This window comes from Corvus brachyrhynchos, unplaced genomic scaffold (assembly GCF_000691975.1).
Source record: "Corvus brachyrhynchos isolate BGI_N302 unplaced genomic scaffold, ASM69197v1 scaffold44, whole genome shotgun sequence".
Lineage (NCBI taxonomy): Eukaryota > Metazoa > Chordata > Aves > Passeriformes > Corvidae > Corvus > Corvus brachyrhynchos.
The window spans coordinates 78,415-96,197 of NW_008238359.1; the positions used below are offsets into that span (position 1 = coordinate 78,415).

General features: G+C 40.1%; 1 protein-coding gene across 1 annotated transcript in view; it reads left to right on the plus strand.

Annotated features, from left to right (window-relative positions):
* The window catches only part of PRMT8 (protein arginine methyltransferase 8), a 58,852-nt gene that overhangs the window by 19,594 nt on the left and 21,475 nt on the right, over positions 1-17,783 (plus strand). Inside the window, exons 3-4 of the mRNA XM_008634869.2 lie at positions 12,271-12,456; positions 15,488-15,643. Of these exons, the coding sequence (XP_008633091.1) occupies positions 12,271-12,456; positions 15,488-15,643 (342 nt within the window). The remainder of the gene's footprint in view (positions 1-12,270; positions 12,457-15,487; positions 15,644-17,783) is intronic.

Below are 17,783 nucleotides of genomic sequence, written 5' to 3' on the forward strand. Positions count from 1 at the left end.
TACAGAATACACTGAAAATAGAACATAAACAAAAGTTTAACTTAGAAAAATATAAGAACTGCAATTGCAGTTAGATCATAATACAAATGTGTGTTTGTAATATGTTCACAGTCATAACACTGGGTATCCCCAGTTATTGGGCAGGATAATAATGTGAGTTGAAGGCAGCTCAACCCCACTGCTCTCACTGAAATTATTCTGTTAGTTTTTCAACTTTTACGCTTTCTGTCGGTTCACGTAATCTCAGTCCCCCATGCAAGTCTGGCTGACTCAGGGAGGTGTTCCTGTTCTTTCAATGAACTCAGGGAGAAACATTTAAACTACCAGCTGATTCACTCAAAATCAGCTTCTTTGCAACAGCTGTGAGCAGCTGCATTATGTGCTGAGTTTCACAGGCACTTCATCCTTGCCCATCTTCAGTGAGCCATCTTCCATCATAAGTGTTGATTCAGAGTCACATTCCACCTCTAGGGGTTTCACCTGTCACAAAAGGATGCAAAATTCTGATAATCCACACTAAGAAATGGCTGATTCCTTCAAGGTCACACAGTGAGATGGACTTAACACCAACACAGAGGGCAAAAAATCTGCCAGGTGATGAAGAGAAAGTCTGTGCTATAACATATTATAACATATATCATATCCAGTGAGCTCCAGCTCCAAAGGAAGTGGCAGGGTGTCATTGCTCTGTGCAGGGGAATGTTGGGTTTTTGCCGATTGACAAATGAAAGTGCCAAACGTGGGACTTCTATTCAGTGTTGGTGCCTGTTTGCTGGTAGTTCTGAAGCAGCACTGAACTGTAAGTCACTGTGCTGATTTTCTTTGGCACTTCAGCTCAGGAACTGCCATTTCTCAGTCTTGTTCTTCTTTCTGTCCTCACTTAGCCTGCAGAGGGTAAGTAAGAAACCTGGACACTCCTTAGGCAGAGACCTCCTGTAGATCTGAGGTACTTTTGAGATGATGCTAAGTGTGGATCAAAAGCTTGGCTACGACATGGAGTAGGTGGTCAATTGGATATTTTTCCTCTGTACTAAGGCTCAGCAAAGCCTACAGAATATAATGTCTTCCTAAAGAACTTCCTATAGAGCTGTTGTGAAACAGCTGAAACTCAGTGAGAGGGGAAGAGAAGACTGATATATCAGCTGCAAAGTGACTTTCAGAGATCAGCGCGTTAGAAATTTGCGAAGCAGAGGAGAGCTTCCATTAAATTTTCTGCTAATTTAAGAAAATAATTTGTACAGATAGAATACTCTGGTTATTTTTGTTAATAATTAGCCTCTAAAAATAGCGGAGCTCTACTTTTTCATATGAAGTTCAGCTTACTGCCTGATACTGAGAAAAGGCCTAAAAATAACTGGTTTTAAAGCTGATTAGCACTTTCTGGTTCTTGTTCTTTGTCACTGGAGAGTCAGTCGAGATGATGCTGGGGAGGGGAAGAGGCCAGTCAGTGATACAGCTACTTTTCCTACAGGAAAGGTACTGTGAGCATTGATCATGGAGGCTCTAACTCCCCCTGACCTTTCCTCAACTGCTTTTCATGCACTTGCCGGGGTGATGTAAAGTAGCTTGAAAGTACCCAGTCCTTTTTGTTTCCTTTCCATTCATTTCCATTTCCTTGCCTGTTCAGCAAGGCAGGCACTTATGCAGCAGCAATGATAGTAAAAACCAATAAGAAAATCACAATGGAAAGTTCACACTTCTCTGGCTTTGTATCTTCATAACTCTTTATGCAGTGATCTGCAACAAACTCTTCCTCTTCACTTGCATTCAACTTTGATATTTTCAGTGCTGGCTTCTATAACTTCTGTTGCTATTTCTACAACAAGCTGTGCCTTGTGATGCGAGGCGTTCTAAAGTAATCTGGCACATGAATATCTCTCTTCACTTGAAAATCAATAAAAACCTTCAGTCACATTTACATTTCTGTGTACTGCTTCCAGATAACAGGAGCATGTCTTCCCTGGGTTATAGCTGATCACAAAGTGAAAACAGCTGCTTGGGTATCATGCCTCAGAAGATGACCTTGTCCTTATTTTTTTTCTTGTCACAAAAAGAGCTGACTTGCCTAGCCATCCTTAAAATAGAACTAATTACCATCTGTTAACAGGCCCCTAGTGCTCTGACTATAGATCCTTGTGCACCATTCATGGTTTCATAGCCATGATGATAAATTGTCTGTAATTTAGAATTCATGTGGAATTACATCAGCTTACCTGGGTGACCCAACACGTATTATGGAGCCTCCTTCTGTAAGAGCCTTGCACACTGGATGTTGGACTCCACAGAGAAATGCAAGGGCAGTCTCTAAGTCCATTTACACTGTGAGTTATACTGTAGAAAAGAAGTATTAAGGCAATACTGATGAGTCCTCTCTGCTGCATGCAGAAGGAAAGGACCTGACAAGGACAGAGCAATGAGAAACCTGTATCCTCCTTCCAGCTAGTCCAGGTTTGTGCAAAGGCAGCCCTAGTACTGGCTCCTTATGTACTGAGCCCCACATTGCAGGAGGAAAAGGAGCTGAGTCGTGACTTGCTAGATAACGATATAGGCTTTGAGCTACTCCCAGGGAAACACAGCATGGAATGATTTCTTCGTTCTGTATGATTGCATAGTGCCAAGTCTACCCAAGCAGCAGGGAACATGACTCACCAGCAACCTTGAACTTTGTTCATGTGCACACAAGAAGAACCACTTAGCCTTGTTCCAGCTACTCCCTCAGAGTACCCAGCCACCCTAGAACTGGTGCTGCATTCACAGGTCTTGGAGACTTCACTCAGCCACGCATAAAACTCAGTGTGTTTCCATCCTGTCTGAAAAAACGAGGCAAGACTGGTGTAATTTGACTACTTGTATTGCAGAATACAAGGGGAAGGGAAAGACTTCACAACAGTAATTTAAACCAGTGCTGTTCAACCAATATGACACTTTTGCAACCTTCTCGGTCTGCCATGCCAACCTGAATGGGTCTTGGAAATGGTAGGGGGAGTTCAGTCCCTGAATAGCACCCCATAGCTGTGTGTTACTTGTTGATGGCATAGAAGTGCCTGCCCTGTCAGGCCAGGTGGGACATTAAATATCAGTATCAGTGCAATTAGTAAGCATATAATATTAACAATTATCACTACCAAGTATAGAGGTGACTCTGCAATGAATGCCCAGGAATGAAATTGATATGGTTTATTTTTAGATTCTTTCAGTTTGGGACCGATGTTTTAAAATCATCTGGAAGACCTGATGCATTTTATTAATGCAGAGATATTTCTTTCCCTTGTGTAACTCCCTGAAAGGAAAATCAGAAATAAAATGACATTAAACTTAGAAAAGCTCTTTATTTCCCAGAGGCTGTAGCCTAATTCAAATGGAAAATTCTGTTATCAGCTTTTCCTCTTTCCAGTTTCAACAATAGACAGACAGTAGTCATACCTCAAACCTTCCCTCTGAACAACCACAAAAACTAAGCCTCTAATAGTTCTGTCAGAACAACAGGTTCTTTCCCCTTTCTTATATCTGTGCATCTTGATTTCTTTTGTTCTGGAAAGTTTTGGATGTAGCACTTTAAAGGCAAGAGATCTGTCAAAACTCCCAAAACCCAGACATCTCAGAAGGAAAATCTGTTGCAGGAGAACATACAACATAGTTTATACCTACTGCTTGTTTTTTTCTGGATAATTGGGTGGAAGAAGAAAAGTATTCCATGGTGATCAGTCAATTTAAGTGCTCCCTGGCCTTTATTGGCTGTTTTAGGTATTAGATGCACTTCAAATTTTAATAGAAGTGATACCAATTATGTAGCATATGGTTGCCAATACCAATCTTAACTCTCACATTTGACCTCAGTTCTAAATTTTAAATTGCCATGATGATACCAGAATTTCACACAGTCAACATTGATAGGCTGGGGACCACGCATTAAGGCATCTTCCTGTTTTTCACTACCAAGTCAGCTTCTACCAAATCAATAAAGAATGAAATTAAATTACATTAAATTCTCATCTTTAGTCAGAAAAGGAGAGGCTTAAAATGACAGGAAGGTAGGAAGGATTTTTTTTTTCATCTTTTGGTTTTATTTGCCTTTCATGAATCCTTGAAAAGGGTCAGGGTGCTCCAGCAGAAAGCAGGGACTTGCAGTGTTACCGTGTCAGACATAGCTGTAAATCTGTGTAAGTCCAGAAGTTCCAACCTGCAAGAGACACTGGCTTTGTGAAGCTGCTGATGTGCTGCTCTGTGGTCCATACACCAGAGTCAACTTTTCAGACTGGATTCTGGAAATGAGGAGGAAGGCTGCTGTAGCATAAACCAGCAAAAAAGCTCATACATCTTAGCAAGGCACTATATTCAGAAGAGCTCTGTTAGAAAGAATGCTTTTAATAGTAGTCCTGATATATGGTACTGAGTCAGGAAAAAGCTGAGAAGTCTGGAATGTCTCTCAGAAACACCTAGCCCTGTTGGCCTAGCCTGTATTTCTCAGCCTGCCAGATTTACTTATGGGTATCAATCTTGTGTGAAAATAACTGGTATGCTTGATTATATCCACCTCCTGATTATGGTGAAACATAGAAAGAAAACCACAGGACATCTAGTCACAGATCATCACAGATTTTTTTATTTATCTAAAGTTCTTTATTTAATTCTTCAGATTTCAGATTCTTAACTTATGTGGCAGAGACCATTAAACTACAACAAATCCATATGCTGCGTATGTGGAGGGAACAGCATGGTTATACATGAAGATCCGTTTCCAGATTATTGATAGCAGTTAGATTAGTCTCTACCCTATGAAAAGAAGAATGAATTTAGCCATCTGCCAAGTGTAGTTCACTTTTGGTATTATCCACCAGAGGACAACGCTTCTAAAACACGATCCCTCACTGAGCTGAAGCTGTGAAACCCTGGCTGTGATAGAAGTGGGTTTGAGACTTCAGCCAGTGCTTGAGAACCTCCTCACTGTGCAGCTTACCTCACTCCTAATGAGGCTCAAGGGGCTCCAAACAAACAGATGGGCAACAGAGTCTACTGACAGACCATCTGCTCAACACCACAGAGTTCAGGTGAAAACACAAGGCATTTCTCCAGCTGTTCCTTGTATCAGGGATGTTGCAAACCAAGGAAGTGTTGCTGTGATCTTAAATCTAAGATAATAATAGGCATTAGATCTATCAACTGCCAAAGATAATCAAAATGCAACCTTCTCCTAAAGAAAGGTAACTCTCAGCACTTTAATGCTGTGCTATCCTTCCATAAGGTGCTTCACAAAGAATAAATTTCAGTTAATACTAATACATTTCTCTCGTATTTTCCTTTTGTTCTGTGCTGAACTAGGACTTTTCATGCCCTGCATGGGACATTCTACTCTACTTGCATTGCAAAATCTCCATCTTTATGAAAAGTAACACAAGTTCAATTAAACGCCAACATCTGTAACTTGTCGCTATTTTTTTTCCCAATGGCACCATGCACTAAGCAGTCATGAGAGCAGATTGGATGAAGAGCATTTTAATTCCATGCACTGGCACACAGAATGTTCTAGAACTGCTCACACATTTATAAAAAATACAGACATTTAGTATTATTCCTGCCCTTAAATTTTTGTCAACTCATTTCCTATAATCTCAGTTCTGTTCCATTCAGTGTAGTTTAGAAGGTTTTCATTCCTGAGTGACATGTCCTCATCTTCTTAGAGTGTGCATTCTTTAATCTCATGAAAGCAGGTTCTGTTCTTTTTGTGTGTGCAAATCTATTAACCCAAATTTATAACCTACCTCATAATTTGCACTAGGCTCAGGTTTATAAACCTTGCTGCCTCTATCTCCTGCATACTGCAAATATAACTGTCTATGTCTTAGTATCATAGAATAGTATGTGTGGAAAGGACGTCTGGAGGCCATCAAGTCCAGCACCCTGCTCAGATAAAAGATAGCTTTAAAGGCTGGTAAGGGATATTCTCCAGCTGAGTTTTGCAATTTTCCGACTCTACGCTGTTGGGGACCCCACAGACCCTGTAAGCATTTGTTTCAGTGCTTAACCTCTATTAGGGAGAAGAATTACTCCTGTATATGCTGGAATATTGAAAACTGGAAATTTGTTTTCTTATTTTGTGACCTGTCACTAAGAAAATTCTGGCTTTGACCCAACCCATAGTCCCCATTAAAAATCTTGACAGTATGAAGTACCCTGGGTCAGATCCATAAAGGTATCACAGCACCTATCTTGCATTTACATATGCAAATTTCTTTTTAGCTTCTGCACAGTAAGTAACAACTTTGCAAACCGTTGTGATCTTTACATTCCTTTTTGCTACTCGGTGCTATTTCTGCTGCAGCCTAAGTATGCTGACCACACCTTTGTGATACTGAAGACCAGCTTGCATCTTTGACTTTTTGGGGATTTGTACATCTAAGGTATAATCTAATTCCTTGTATGACTGATCAGTCTTGGTTGTTCTGGACAAAGGCTTTATTCTAAATTCAGAACACGTGTCAGTGTTTTCACAATATTTTTACTATCACCATTACTTACGGATATGATGTCACAGTTGAAATACACTCTACGTTATGATTGTCTGTATAAAGGACAGTGAATTTACTGCTGATAACAAATGTAAAGGTTTGTCTGGGAGAGGTTGACCTGGGATTTCAAACAATCCATGTAGAAAGTTCAGAGCAGAGCTTCACTTCAAAGGAGCTGAACAAGGGGTAGCCTCAAAGCAAGCAGTTTTAAGAATCAATTCTCTCTCCCAATTTTCTTACAGAGTCTGTCTGACTAGATTCAGTTTTAGAGTTTAGATATATTTGCATTTGCATTCAACTCATACTTATGTGCAACTTAAAACAGACTGAGCCTGATTTTCATCAAGCAGAAAGTAGATTTATAGCTGCTGAAGAATTGGCAATTTCATCCTGATTTTGAGACAGCATAAAGCTTCTGCTAAGCAAATGTTCTTTACTGGTCTTCGAAGGTCCTAGTTCCTGAAAGCATGTGCCTAATACAGGCATATATAATATCCTTGTTCCCAAACAATTACATCTGTCTGCAATTGGATGTTGGAACTCCTTGATTTCCTGCCATTTTGAATTCCTTGTGAACTTCCCATCCTTAGCATGGAAAGGTTTTCCCATGTGTAGAGGAGCTAGCAAAGCCTTGTTTCCTGCAAGTATGTGCTCTATATGCCCTCAGATCCTAGTTTAGTTCTGAGCAATGCCTAGTCTTCTTCCTACACCTTCACTACTTATCATCCAGTATGGTGAGACTGAAAGCTGCACATTACCCATGTAGCACAAGGCAGGTGGCTTAATAAACCTAGAGCAGGTAGAAAGCATGATAACTGAAATCTAGCTGCTGCAATTTTAGTGGATAATCAAATCAGTTATCCCTCTACCTAATTTCTGGTTTTCAAGAAATGTACCGAAATACAATTGTGTTTGATATTTCTTCTGTCAAATCAGACTGGTTTGGAAAAGCTTGAAAGTTATTAATGGGAGGAATGGGCAAGATACTGTAGAAGCTTCATTTCCTCAGAAAATCAGGTTAGAACTTCTCTGATAATGGATTAGAGTCTTTGCTCTATCCAAAGATCACTTAAGATAAGTCTTGGACAAAGACTTCAAAACAATACAAGGTAAAGGAGTCAAGGGAGGTTTTAACCTGCGTGATGACTGCCAAGAAGTTTTTGTTGAAGCATAAATTTTGGCAGGAGGATATCAAATACCTCTTATATTTGGCTGTGCTTTTATGTCTGCGGCAGGAAGAAGCTGTATTGTTGGAATTGCTATGCTGATATCACTTGATAATCTCTTGTATGCTAGAGGTCTTGATTATTAAATTCAGACCAATGAAAATGGTGTTAGGCATATTCTATTCTAGTAGTTCTGACATAGAAAGCTATCTGGCTCAAAAAGTAAGTAAAATCAACATTTAGATATGATAAAACCTTGTGTTTAAAGTGAAGACAATGCTGAAATTGAATCATTTTAAACTGTAATTGCATTCTGAATTAGTTTCTTAAGGAAAAGTTAAGCATTTCCCAGAAGAAGGTACAGTTAACCTCTTCAATGTCATAAAAATGCCATAAATAACTAAGAATTTGTCAAGAATAAAACACTGCAGCTTGAACAACAGTATTGCAAGGATTGGAATTTTAACCTCCAGCCCGGTGTCTCCATAGTAATATCGAGAAAGGAGAATTGAAATTCAAGTTTATTTTTACTCTACACACTACAGCTTTTGTCACAAACCTCCTAAAAAATGAATTGTGCACATTTCACCATCTTGTCTCTCTGTAGACAGATGGATATATCTAAAAGGCTCAAATTTTCAAAAATAGCCCATGATTTTTGAATACCAAGTTCTCTTTTGTATTTTGGGAGTTGTACACCCAGACAGCCTTGTCAGTCCATGTTGGATTAGGTCCAATTTTCAAAGAAGAAATTCAACAGTACCCATTGATGCACATGGGCAACCCTGTATATCTCAAAGTCACACTGAGGTGCCTATCTATGTTTTAGAAACCTATGTCAGGATGTTGAGTTGAGGTATTTTGAGAAAGAGTGAGGATTACCAGTCTTATCTTTTGGGAGAATTCAAAGCTTTTATAGAAACCAGTCCTGTGCTAGTACATTTGGTCACCTGCAATGTACCAACCTTGTCCACAAAGAAAGAGGAAATAAACTTTATTTAATTTTTAAAGTTAAGGAAAAATTTCCCTAATTTCCTTTGATTTAAATGTTTAAAATGTACACAATAGGTTATCAGTTGCAAAGCAGTGATAGAAAAAGATTCCTTCTCAGATCCTTCAGACTCTCCACCTTTACCTTCAGTAGCAAATGGGAGATGGGAAAATAGAGGGCTGCATGTTTTGCAGTGAAGAATGAATTCTGGAGCAGCTGCTTCCATTCTTTCAGACTTCATCTGCATTAGCAGCAAGCCGGTGTTCTGGAATTGTGTGCAGCTGGACAGAATCCATACATGGGTTCTGCAGAAATTTTTAGATTTTTTACATTGATGTGAGGCTTGCCCCCAGCCCAGATGCTTTGCCTTTTCAGGTGTTATTCAAAAGATGAGTTGTTCCTCATGTAGGCTATATATATCTGCTAAGCTTGTAAATCACATCAAGGATTCTTTTCTTTTCTGTAAAGGATACAGGAAGTTGTCTCTCCTTGATAGCTTTTGTCTTAAAAGCATGTTTTCTCCTAAAGCAGTTATACCATATCCCTGAAGCATAGTTGTTTCTTGTTTACAATCTCAGAGCTGTACACCCAAAGACTTTATTGTTTCTGAAACAAATAATAGCTTTCGTTGTAATTATTTATTCTGTAGTTGTCCACTGTGTTTATGTTTTCCCCAGATATTTGTTATCATAGGGCATAAGTCACTCTTGACTGAAATTGTTCGTAGGGTCTATGGGAAGTTATTGACGGACGGATTTCCTGAGCCCCACTCACAAAATTATTCTTATAATTGTGACAGTGTTTTGGAATTCCAGAATTTCAGTGCTGCAAATGGAAATTTCAGGAAGGTCTGCGTTGTGTTACTATGCCTAAAACAGAAATGAAGCAGCTCATCTAAGGTCCCTGTGACAGAGTGCTGCTGGCTGAGAAGATCACCACCCCTATTCAGTTTTCTATTGCCTGTTCTTCACGAGGCTGTGATACCCACAGCACAGGATGGACAGTGTGTGACCTATGGTCATTCAGAGCCTAATGTTGGCACACAGCCACCATCAACAGATTTTACCACAGGCTGCTTGGCTACAAACTAAGGCAGGTGAGAAGCAGAAGTAATAGACTACTAATTCTTCTGCTGTGTGGGATATGTTCTTCCTGGGGGAAATATAGATTCACAGTTGAGAGCAGTAAGTCTTCAGGTAGTTTGAAAATCTGAAAAGTACTGCTAGTCAAAGGTGCAGTGCTGCCTTAGTAGCTGAATAAAAGTTATCTTGCCATCCCTTGGCCACAGTAATATTCAGTTGCAGACTAGAAAATAATGATGTTAATTCTTTTACAGGAAAGAAATTAATTCAGACAACTTTCCTGGCCTAAGTTGCTGGTTTTAATTTCATTCTGTATCTTTAGTCAGAATAAGCCTTGTTCTCATAACCCTGTCCAGACCCTTCGATGCAGCCAGGAGCAGAACTGATACTGCCTGAGATCCTGGCAGGAGATTCACCTTCAAGACCAGCCTCTTTTCCTGTAGGAAATGCTCTCTGTTGTACAGAAAAGCACATTTAAATTTGTAGTTTAACAGCAACAGAAATTAAACCCCCCAGTTTAATTTACGAAAACTGATGTAACTTTTCTCCATTACATAGCTTTTGAGCAATTGCTCATGATGCATGATCTTGTGCCTGGAGACCTTCTTACCTAAGACAGGAACAGAATTCATTGACTGTTTTATTTGGTAATTTATATAATAAAACTTGTGTGTTTTGCTTGTAAAATGATGCAGGGGGTAAGATTTAGGAGAAAAGTGTAAGACCTTATGGATTTCATATTATATTAAAACAAAATTTCAAACACCTACAGTTTAAGTCTTTGTAATCCAGTAGAAAAATACAGAAAGGAGACTACTGAGAAAGGTAACTGCAAAAATTACATAGGGTGCATGCCAATGAAGAAAAAAGTTAAGATATAACCTCAAGTATGTAATTAAAAGTAGCAGGATTATATTTGAAAGAGTTGAGTATTAAGAGCAACACTTTGACAGAATGAGTTATCAAGGTTTTACTGCTTGCAGTGAACAGACAATGAAGCAATGTCTTAGGAGAAATTACTGCAGATGGACATTTTTGAAACTAGACCAGACAGAAATACAAACCCCAATTGGGAGCAAGTGTATTCTGCGTGGGAGGTGAACTAGGTGAGGTGAACAGGGTGAGATGATAAAGTAAAAAGTGCAAGAAGTAGGAAAGACTTAAAAATAAAGCACTTCTGTATCTTTGGGGATGAAAAATGTTACAGGAGCATAAACCACTTGTATTTATTTTTTAACAGATGGACCAAAGAAACCATCAAAAGATGACACATATAAATCTTCAAATGAACAAGGGTAGAAAATGTGGAGGCTTTTTTCTTTTTTCTTTTTTTTTTTTAATTGAAGCAAACTGAACTAGGCTAATTGATGCTATTCAGAGACAGTACAAGGGGTTGATATCTCACAGTCCCAAGCTGCAGAAGACAGCATTAATTTTATGAAAGTAGCGAGGAGAGGCTCAGGCGACTCTGGTCCCCACTGGGAAACTACTGAGTCTCAAAAAAAAAAAAAAAAAAAAAGGTGCGAGAGGATATGATATATTTTAAGTAGGATTGACCTTAATATATGAAGTTGTTGACCCATAATTTGCAGGTGACTTTGTGCATAGCCAAAGCTGTAGCATATTGCTCAGTCTTTCTCAGTTTTCAGCGTTTTGCTTCAGGTTAAGGATTCAGGATGTAGATACATACATGGGCTGGACCAGGGTCTGTTTTACCTCATATTTGAAAAACATTTTATCTTCTGTCTTATGTGCTACAGGTATCAAATCTGACCCAAGGGGGTGTGGGCGTTCTGTGTGTATCGGAATGTTGGTATTGGGGCTGCAATACGCAACAAAAAATTAAGTGCTGGGGGCCATGATGTGTTGGAAACACATAACTCCTGCATCTCCCAGCAACAGAAAACTACATTAAGGGACCACACATGCCACACAGCTCCGTACAGTGCTCTCTGGACCTGCCGAGAGACTTTCAGATAGGGTCAGGGACTTCCAGATATTGTGAACCTTCTCAGACCTAACTTATCAATACAGACAGGTACCTTACCTGATAAGAATCAATTGTGAATCCTGTCCTTGTTGGCAACACTGTGGCTGGAATCCTTTGATTATGAGCTCTTCTTTGCAGGGGAACTATTTGTTTATTGCAGCTTGCCTCTCACAAAGCTGTGGCAGTTTGACTGAATAGGACACTAATGGAGAAAACGTAGCTCTTTACTGCCTTGTGTCAATGTTTGCAGAAACCTGCTTCGGCCAACACCAATAATTTGCCATTACTCTGCACTAATTTAGGTATCTGCAGAGAAACATTAAGGAAAAATCCATTAGGGAAATTTTCAAAGACATCAAATACATTAAAGATCCAGGAAGGTAGCCTAAATTTCAGTTATGATGACACCAGGTGTCTTTGGACTTGTTATCTACTAAATTGTTAAAATAATGCCACTAACAATAATATACGTTAGACAGAGAGAGAAATATTTTCTTTTAATGATGCCTCTTAACTATATTCCATGTTCTCCTAGGTTTGCCCTATTCCATCCCAGCCTCCACAGCCTACTGTTGTTCCAAAGCCAGTTCAATCTGTCATACATGTTCCATTACAACCAAGCTGCCCGGGCCGAGGCAAGATGGCAAAGCTCATCAATCCAGAAGAGATGACATCCAGGGATTATTACTTTGATTCCTATGCTCACTTTGGAATTCATGAGGTAATATTTATTTTTGTTTCAGCAATTGTTAAATAACTAACGATATAGTGATAATAATTATTATTTCTTTGATTTATTACTTACTTATCTGTATCCCACTTGCTCGTGATTGTATTCCTCTGCCTTTCCTCAGACAATTGTGTAATCTAGTTAAGTGCCAGAGATATCACCCACTTCTCTAGAGACCTGTACTTAAAACCTCTGTCCCACTTAGATTCTTACATATGAGCTCTCTGCCGAGCTTCTTGTAGCTGTCTGTGCGGTGGTGAACTTCATGAATGCATCAATGCAGTGCATTTATGAGGGCTGCAAACCAGCCCAGCCACAACCATGGACACGTCCTGATTGCTGAGTTGGGGATTCTGTTCTCTTGCATGTTTGAGCACAGACATCAGCAGAACAGCTACTCAGCTGACATGAGAAGCCAAGCAGCTTCTTGACTCCTGGCATGTTACTTGAATGCACAGGCTGCATTGATGGGAACATTAAGCCAAATTGCTTCCATTAAATACACTTCTGGAAAGAATTTGAAATACTTGATGGACCATTTACTATCAAAAAGTTGTCTATAAGCGAGTTCTGAAGAAGTTACTTTGCCCTGTTGGTATTTTTGACGTGCAAGAGGATGGGATCTTTAAGAGCAGGATGCAAAAAAACAAATGTGAGATGACTCAGTGCACTCCTCACAAACAGCATAACAAACAATATCTATTTCCATTACTCTCATAATTGTTTGGGGGGGTGTATACATAAAAGTAAGATTTCTATATGCCAATAACATCTTGCCAGTGTAGCATTCAGAAATTCAGTCCAAGAATGGAAGAAGATAGAGAAACAATTGAGTGGGAAGGAGACCTAGGAGAAATTTTGAAGACACATCAGAGACCTTAAACCGAATGGGTCTCCTGATGGAAGGATACAGCCATGTAGGTTGCAGGGAGTGCAGGGAACTCCTTGCTGAGGCTGGGAAGTTGGAGGTTTCCTCCTTGTCTGCAGGAGGTTTGCACTGGTAAAGGATCTGTGTCAACAAGTAAAGGAGCTGCTAGAGGAGGCTGGCAGACTTTGAAGCATCAGGGGCATGAGGAAGAGACTGACTGGATCTTCTCTGAGACCCTGAAGGTACAAGAGCCTAAAACCCCAACTGTAGTGAAAGGAGGGGCAGTCAAAGTCTGTACTTACCAGGTTTGGAAGTGGGGACTCCTCTGATGGTGAAGGCTGGAAACTTGTGACTTCTGGTAACAGGAGGGAGGCTCTTGATCCACCTGCAGATCTCTGGTTACAGAATAGGGTCAGTGTCTTCTTTGCAGATGAGGAGCAGGAAGTTCTGTCCAGCAAACCTCCGTCCCTTAGACCAGCCCTTAGAGCCTGCTGCTCTTCTACATAAGCACCAGTGAGACCTGGAGCATATCAAGTGTCACTGGGCAGCTCCTAGGATGGTGATCAACAGCAAGGTGTGCCAGGTGGATTTTTGACTCAATTCTAACAGTGCAAACAAGGACTTGAGGAGAAGTGCTACCACAGGTCCACAATTGCTTGTGCAGGTGGTGTCAATGACAAGTTTTCAGTTTTTATATCTATGGGACCCTCTTTGAGGATTGAGGTCTGCTAGGAAGAGATGGAATCCACCTGAAAAAACAGGCCAAAAGGCATCAGTATTGACTCCTGGAGAGATACCACTAGTGACTGGCCTCCAGATGGACTTTGTGCTGCTCCTTACAACATTTTGGGAGCAGCAGTTCAGTCAGGTTTCAGTCCACTGCACTGACCATTTATGTAGTCCATACTTCATCCATTTTTCAATGAGGATGTTATGGGAAACAATGTTGAAAATCTTGCAGAAAATCAAGATAAAACCCATCCACTCCTCTTCCCTCATTCACAAAGCCCATTATTTCACCATAGAAAGATACCAGGTGGTCAGTCATCTCCAAATCCAAAACACTCCCAGTCCCCTTCTTGTCCTTAACATGTGTGGAAACAGTTTCCATGGGAGTGTACTCACACCTTTCCAGTGGTGGTGGACTGCTCTTTGCCTGATACCAAACCATGCTTTATGATGATAAAAGTAGCCTTTTATTCATCTGCAGTTATTGAGTACACATAGTGTCCTGCCAAGACAGGTAAGTAAGCAGCTGATACATGTAACAATCCCCTTCATGATTGCCTCAGGCTGCTGGGCAGTGAACTGATCCTTTTCATCCTGAAATTGAAAAACTCACTTGTCTACTCGCTTAAACTATGAAATTAGGCAGTAGTATAAGCAAACCTTCAGCCTTCTAGACATAACAGAAGCATTTTCAGAAAACTGAAGTGTGTGTTGAATGGTCTGCTTCTCTTAAAAATGGCACCTGGGTCTTGGCCTGGATCCTCTTTATTGATATAGTTTGCCTGAAATATATACAAGAGAAGGCAAGGTATCCATGGAATTAAATGCATGTCCTGCTGCTATCAGTGCATCAAAAATCAGCACCGCACAATGACAACTTAAAGTGGTGAGATAGAGGTCTAGGTTATACAGTAGTATCTTCCAGAAATTGGTCAGATAAATGAGTGGATAGAAGAGCAGTGAGGGAGGACCTTACAGTACAGGATTTCTAAGCTCTGCTATGGACCTCTGCCTCACGTTGGGCAAGGCTAATGGCTTATGGAACAATTTCTTTTCTGTTCAAAGTGGAACCACAGAAGGTCCCTCTGCTGAGGCTCTGGGTTGTGCATGATTTAGGTCTGGATTTCTGTACGGCTTCTGCCTATTCCCAAAGCAGTGCTGTGGTTAGAGTACATTCTGGTTGTCAATTGTGAGAGTGAATAGCAGAATAAAATCACACAGGGGACGTCATGCTGCTTCTTAATAATGCAGCTCTAAGTAGCTGGCGTTTTACAGCTGCTTTGATGTGCACACAAAGTACTTGAGAAACCCTTCATGTTGTGTATTGATAATGCTTAAATGATAGCAAGGGAATGCATTCAGCAGCAGCGTGGAATGCATATAAGCACTTCAAATGGTGACACAATGCTTTTATTTTCATCACAGGAAATGTTAAAAGATGAAGTGCGCACGTTAACCTATAGAAACTCAATGTATCACAATAAACATGTTTTTAAAGATAAGATTGTCCTCGATGTTGGAAGTGGCACGGGAATCCTCTCCATGTTTGCTGCAAAGGCAGGAGCAAAGAAGGTATATGGGGTAAGAAGACTTTCTCTCACATTTTGAATTTGTTTGTGCATTTTGCATGAGAATTTGGCATCATGATTTACCTTTTTTTACTTGTCTTGGTTTGAAATTCTTCTCTCCAAGCTCATCTGGGGCTTGGTTTATAGTGACTTCAGTGGAGTTCTGTTGTAGTCTATGACTTGCACTACTGTGCCTTTTCCAAATTGAAATGCAATGTCTTTTCGGAACTTTTGGAACTTTCGGAACTTTCGGAACTTTGCGGAACTTTTGGTGATCTGGTACATACCCACATTTCTTCTTGGCTGAAAAAAAATGTTAAAGAGACTCAGTCCTACTCAGAGGGGTTAAGGGAACTATCTTGCTTTTTAAATTTTCAAGGTCTGCAACTTTGTAGTCTTGGAAACAAATTTCCTTAATACACTTTTCCCTGCATATTACAACTCAGCAAATTGTGCAAGAAAGCATGTGCGTGTTTTCTGTGCCAACAATAACACTTTTCAGAGGCAGAAGGAAATGATTACCTTAAATACATTGAACTTTAGGAGCATGAATGTGCTGTTCTCTGCAGAGAAGTCATTACGGAGAGCATAGATTTGCTTACTAAGTATACTCAAAATTATTTGTACTGACTCTAAAATGACAAACGCAATTTCTTTTTGCTTTGGACTTCTGTTTGCCCTGAAGACACAATGCAACATCGAAAAGGGGAAATAGATATTATTTCTCTGTATACTTCTCTTCAACAAAATTGTTTGCTAAAACTTAATTGGGTGCATCTGTGCATTTGAAGACACTGATGTCACTAAGTACCCAAACTGTGCGTCTTTATTACTGGTAGTGATACATGAAATACCATTTCAATTCTCTGGCTTATATTTTCAAAACCCAGTGTTACTTCTGAGTATCTCATCTGAATATCCGACTAGAGCATGAAACTGTAGATGGCTGAAATCAAAAGGTGCTGGAAAAAGTTTCAGAGTTTAAGCCTGAGACTGGCAGCTGGAATGTATTTCCTTGTGAATCAAGTATTATTTATTAATACGATTTATTACCTCAAAGCCTCAGGGAGGATAAACCCGCAGCTTTCTGTGATACAGAAACGCTGGTCTCATGCAAAGATGTTGCAGTGCTCTGGAAGTATAAGCATATACAAAATGATGATGCTGTGCTCCCACCTTCCTATCTCTCAGATCCCTGGCCATATGGTCTTCCTCCCTCCCTTGTGCTGGCACTGATGCTTATCTGATTCTACAGTGAGCCAGCTCACTGGCAGAAAATTCACCAAGTAAAAGAAAAGTAAATACTTTTCCACATGTTTGTTGTTGTTGTTGGGGGGGAGGGGGGTGTGAGGTTGTTTGTTTGTTTGTTTTTTCCTTTGGACTTCTTTACAGTTCAGGCTTTACCTCAGGCTTTTATAAAGCTCAGTGACACACCAGTGCCAGCTCACCCATGGACTGTTCATTGCTAAAGCTGGTGGGTGTGCTATCCATGGAACTTAGCTCTCAGAGGAACTCCCTTAGGTGTGAAACTCTTCTGCTACAGCCGAAGAATTTCAGCCTTCTTGTCAGATGAGCTGTCTCACGGTGAACCCTGTATACAGCAAGCTGCAGAGTGGATTTGTGTTGGACAAGCCGCTATTTCAGAGATCTAGCAGTGGCAATCTTGTAGTCAAATTGAGAATTTATGGTCATATTGGCAAAGACTGCCAATGGAAACAGTGAGTGTTCCATTTAAGAAGCAAACATTTGCCATGAATTATTACATAGAGCTGTGATGTTCCAGTTTCTTCTCTACAGTTAGATGTGATTTTTCAAATAGCATGATGTGGGAACTGTTGACAAATGCAGAGTGTTGGTTTTTCAACCACAGAACTCACTCTCCTCTTACTCACTCTTCTTTGGGTTCAAATTCATCAACCACTCTGTCTGATTCTTCTTATCCCTTCTTATTCACTGTTGGAACTTATTCCTTGCCACTACCTAAGCCAACTGCTGGAATTATCTCTGGGCCTTCAAGAGTTGTAAATCATAGAATCATTAACTTAAAGACGTATCAAGTTGCCCAAGGACATGGCCAGTCCGATTTGGAAAATCTCCAAGGACAGAGACTCTAAATCCTCTCTCAGAACCTCTTCCAGGCCTAAAATCAGCAG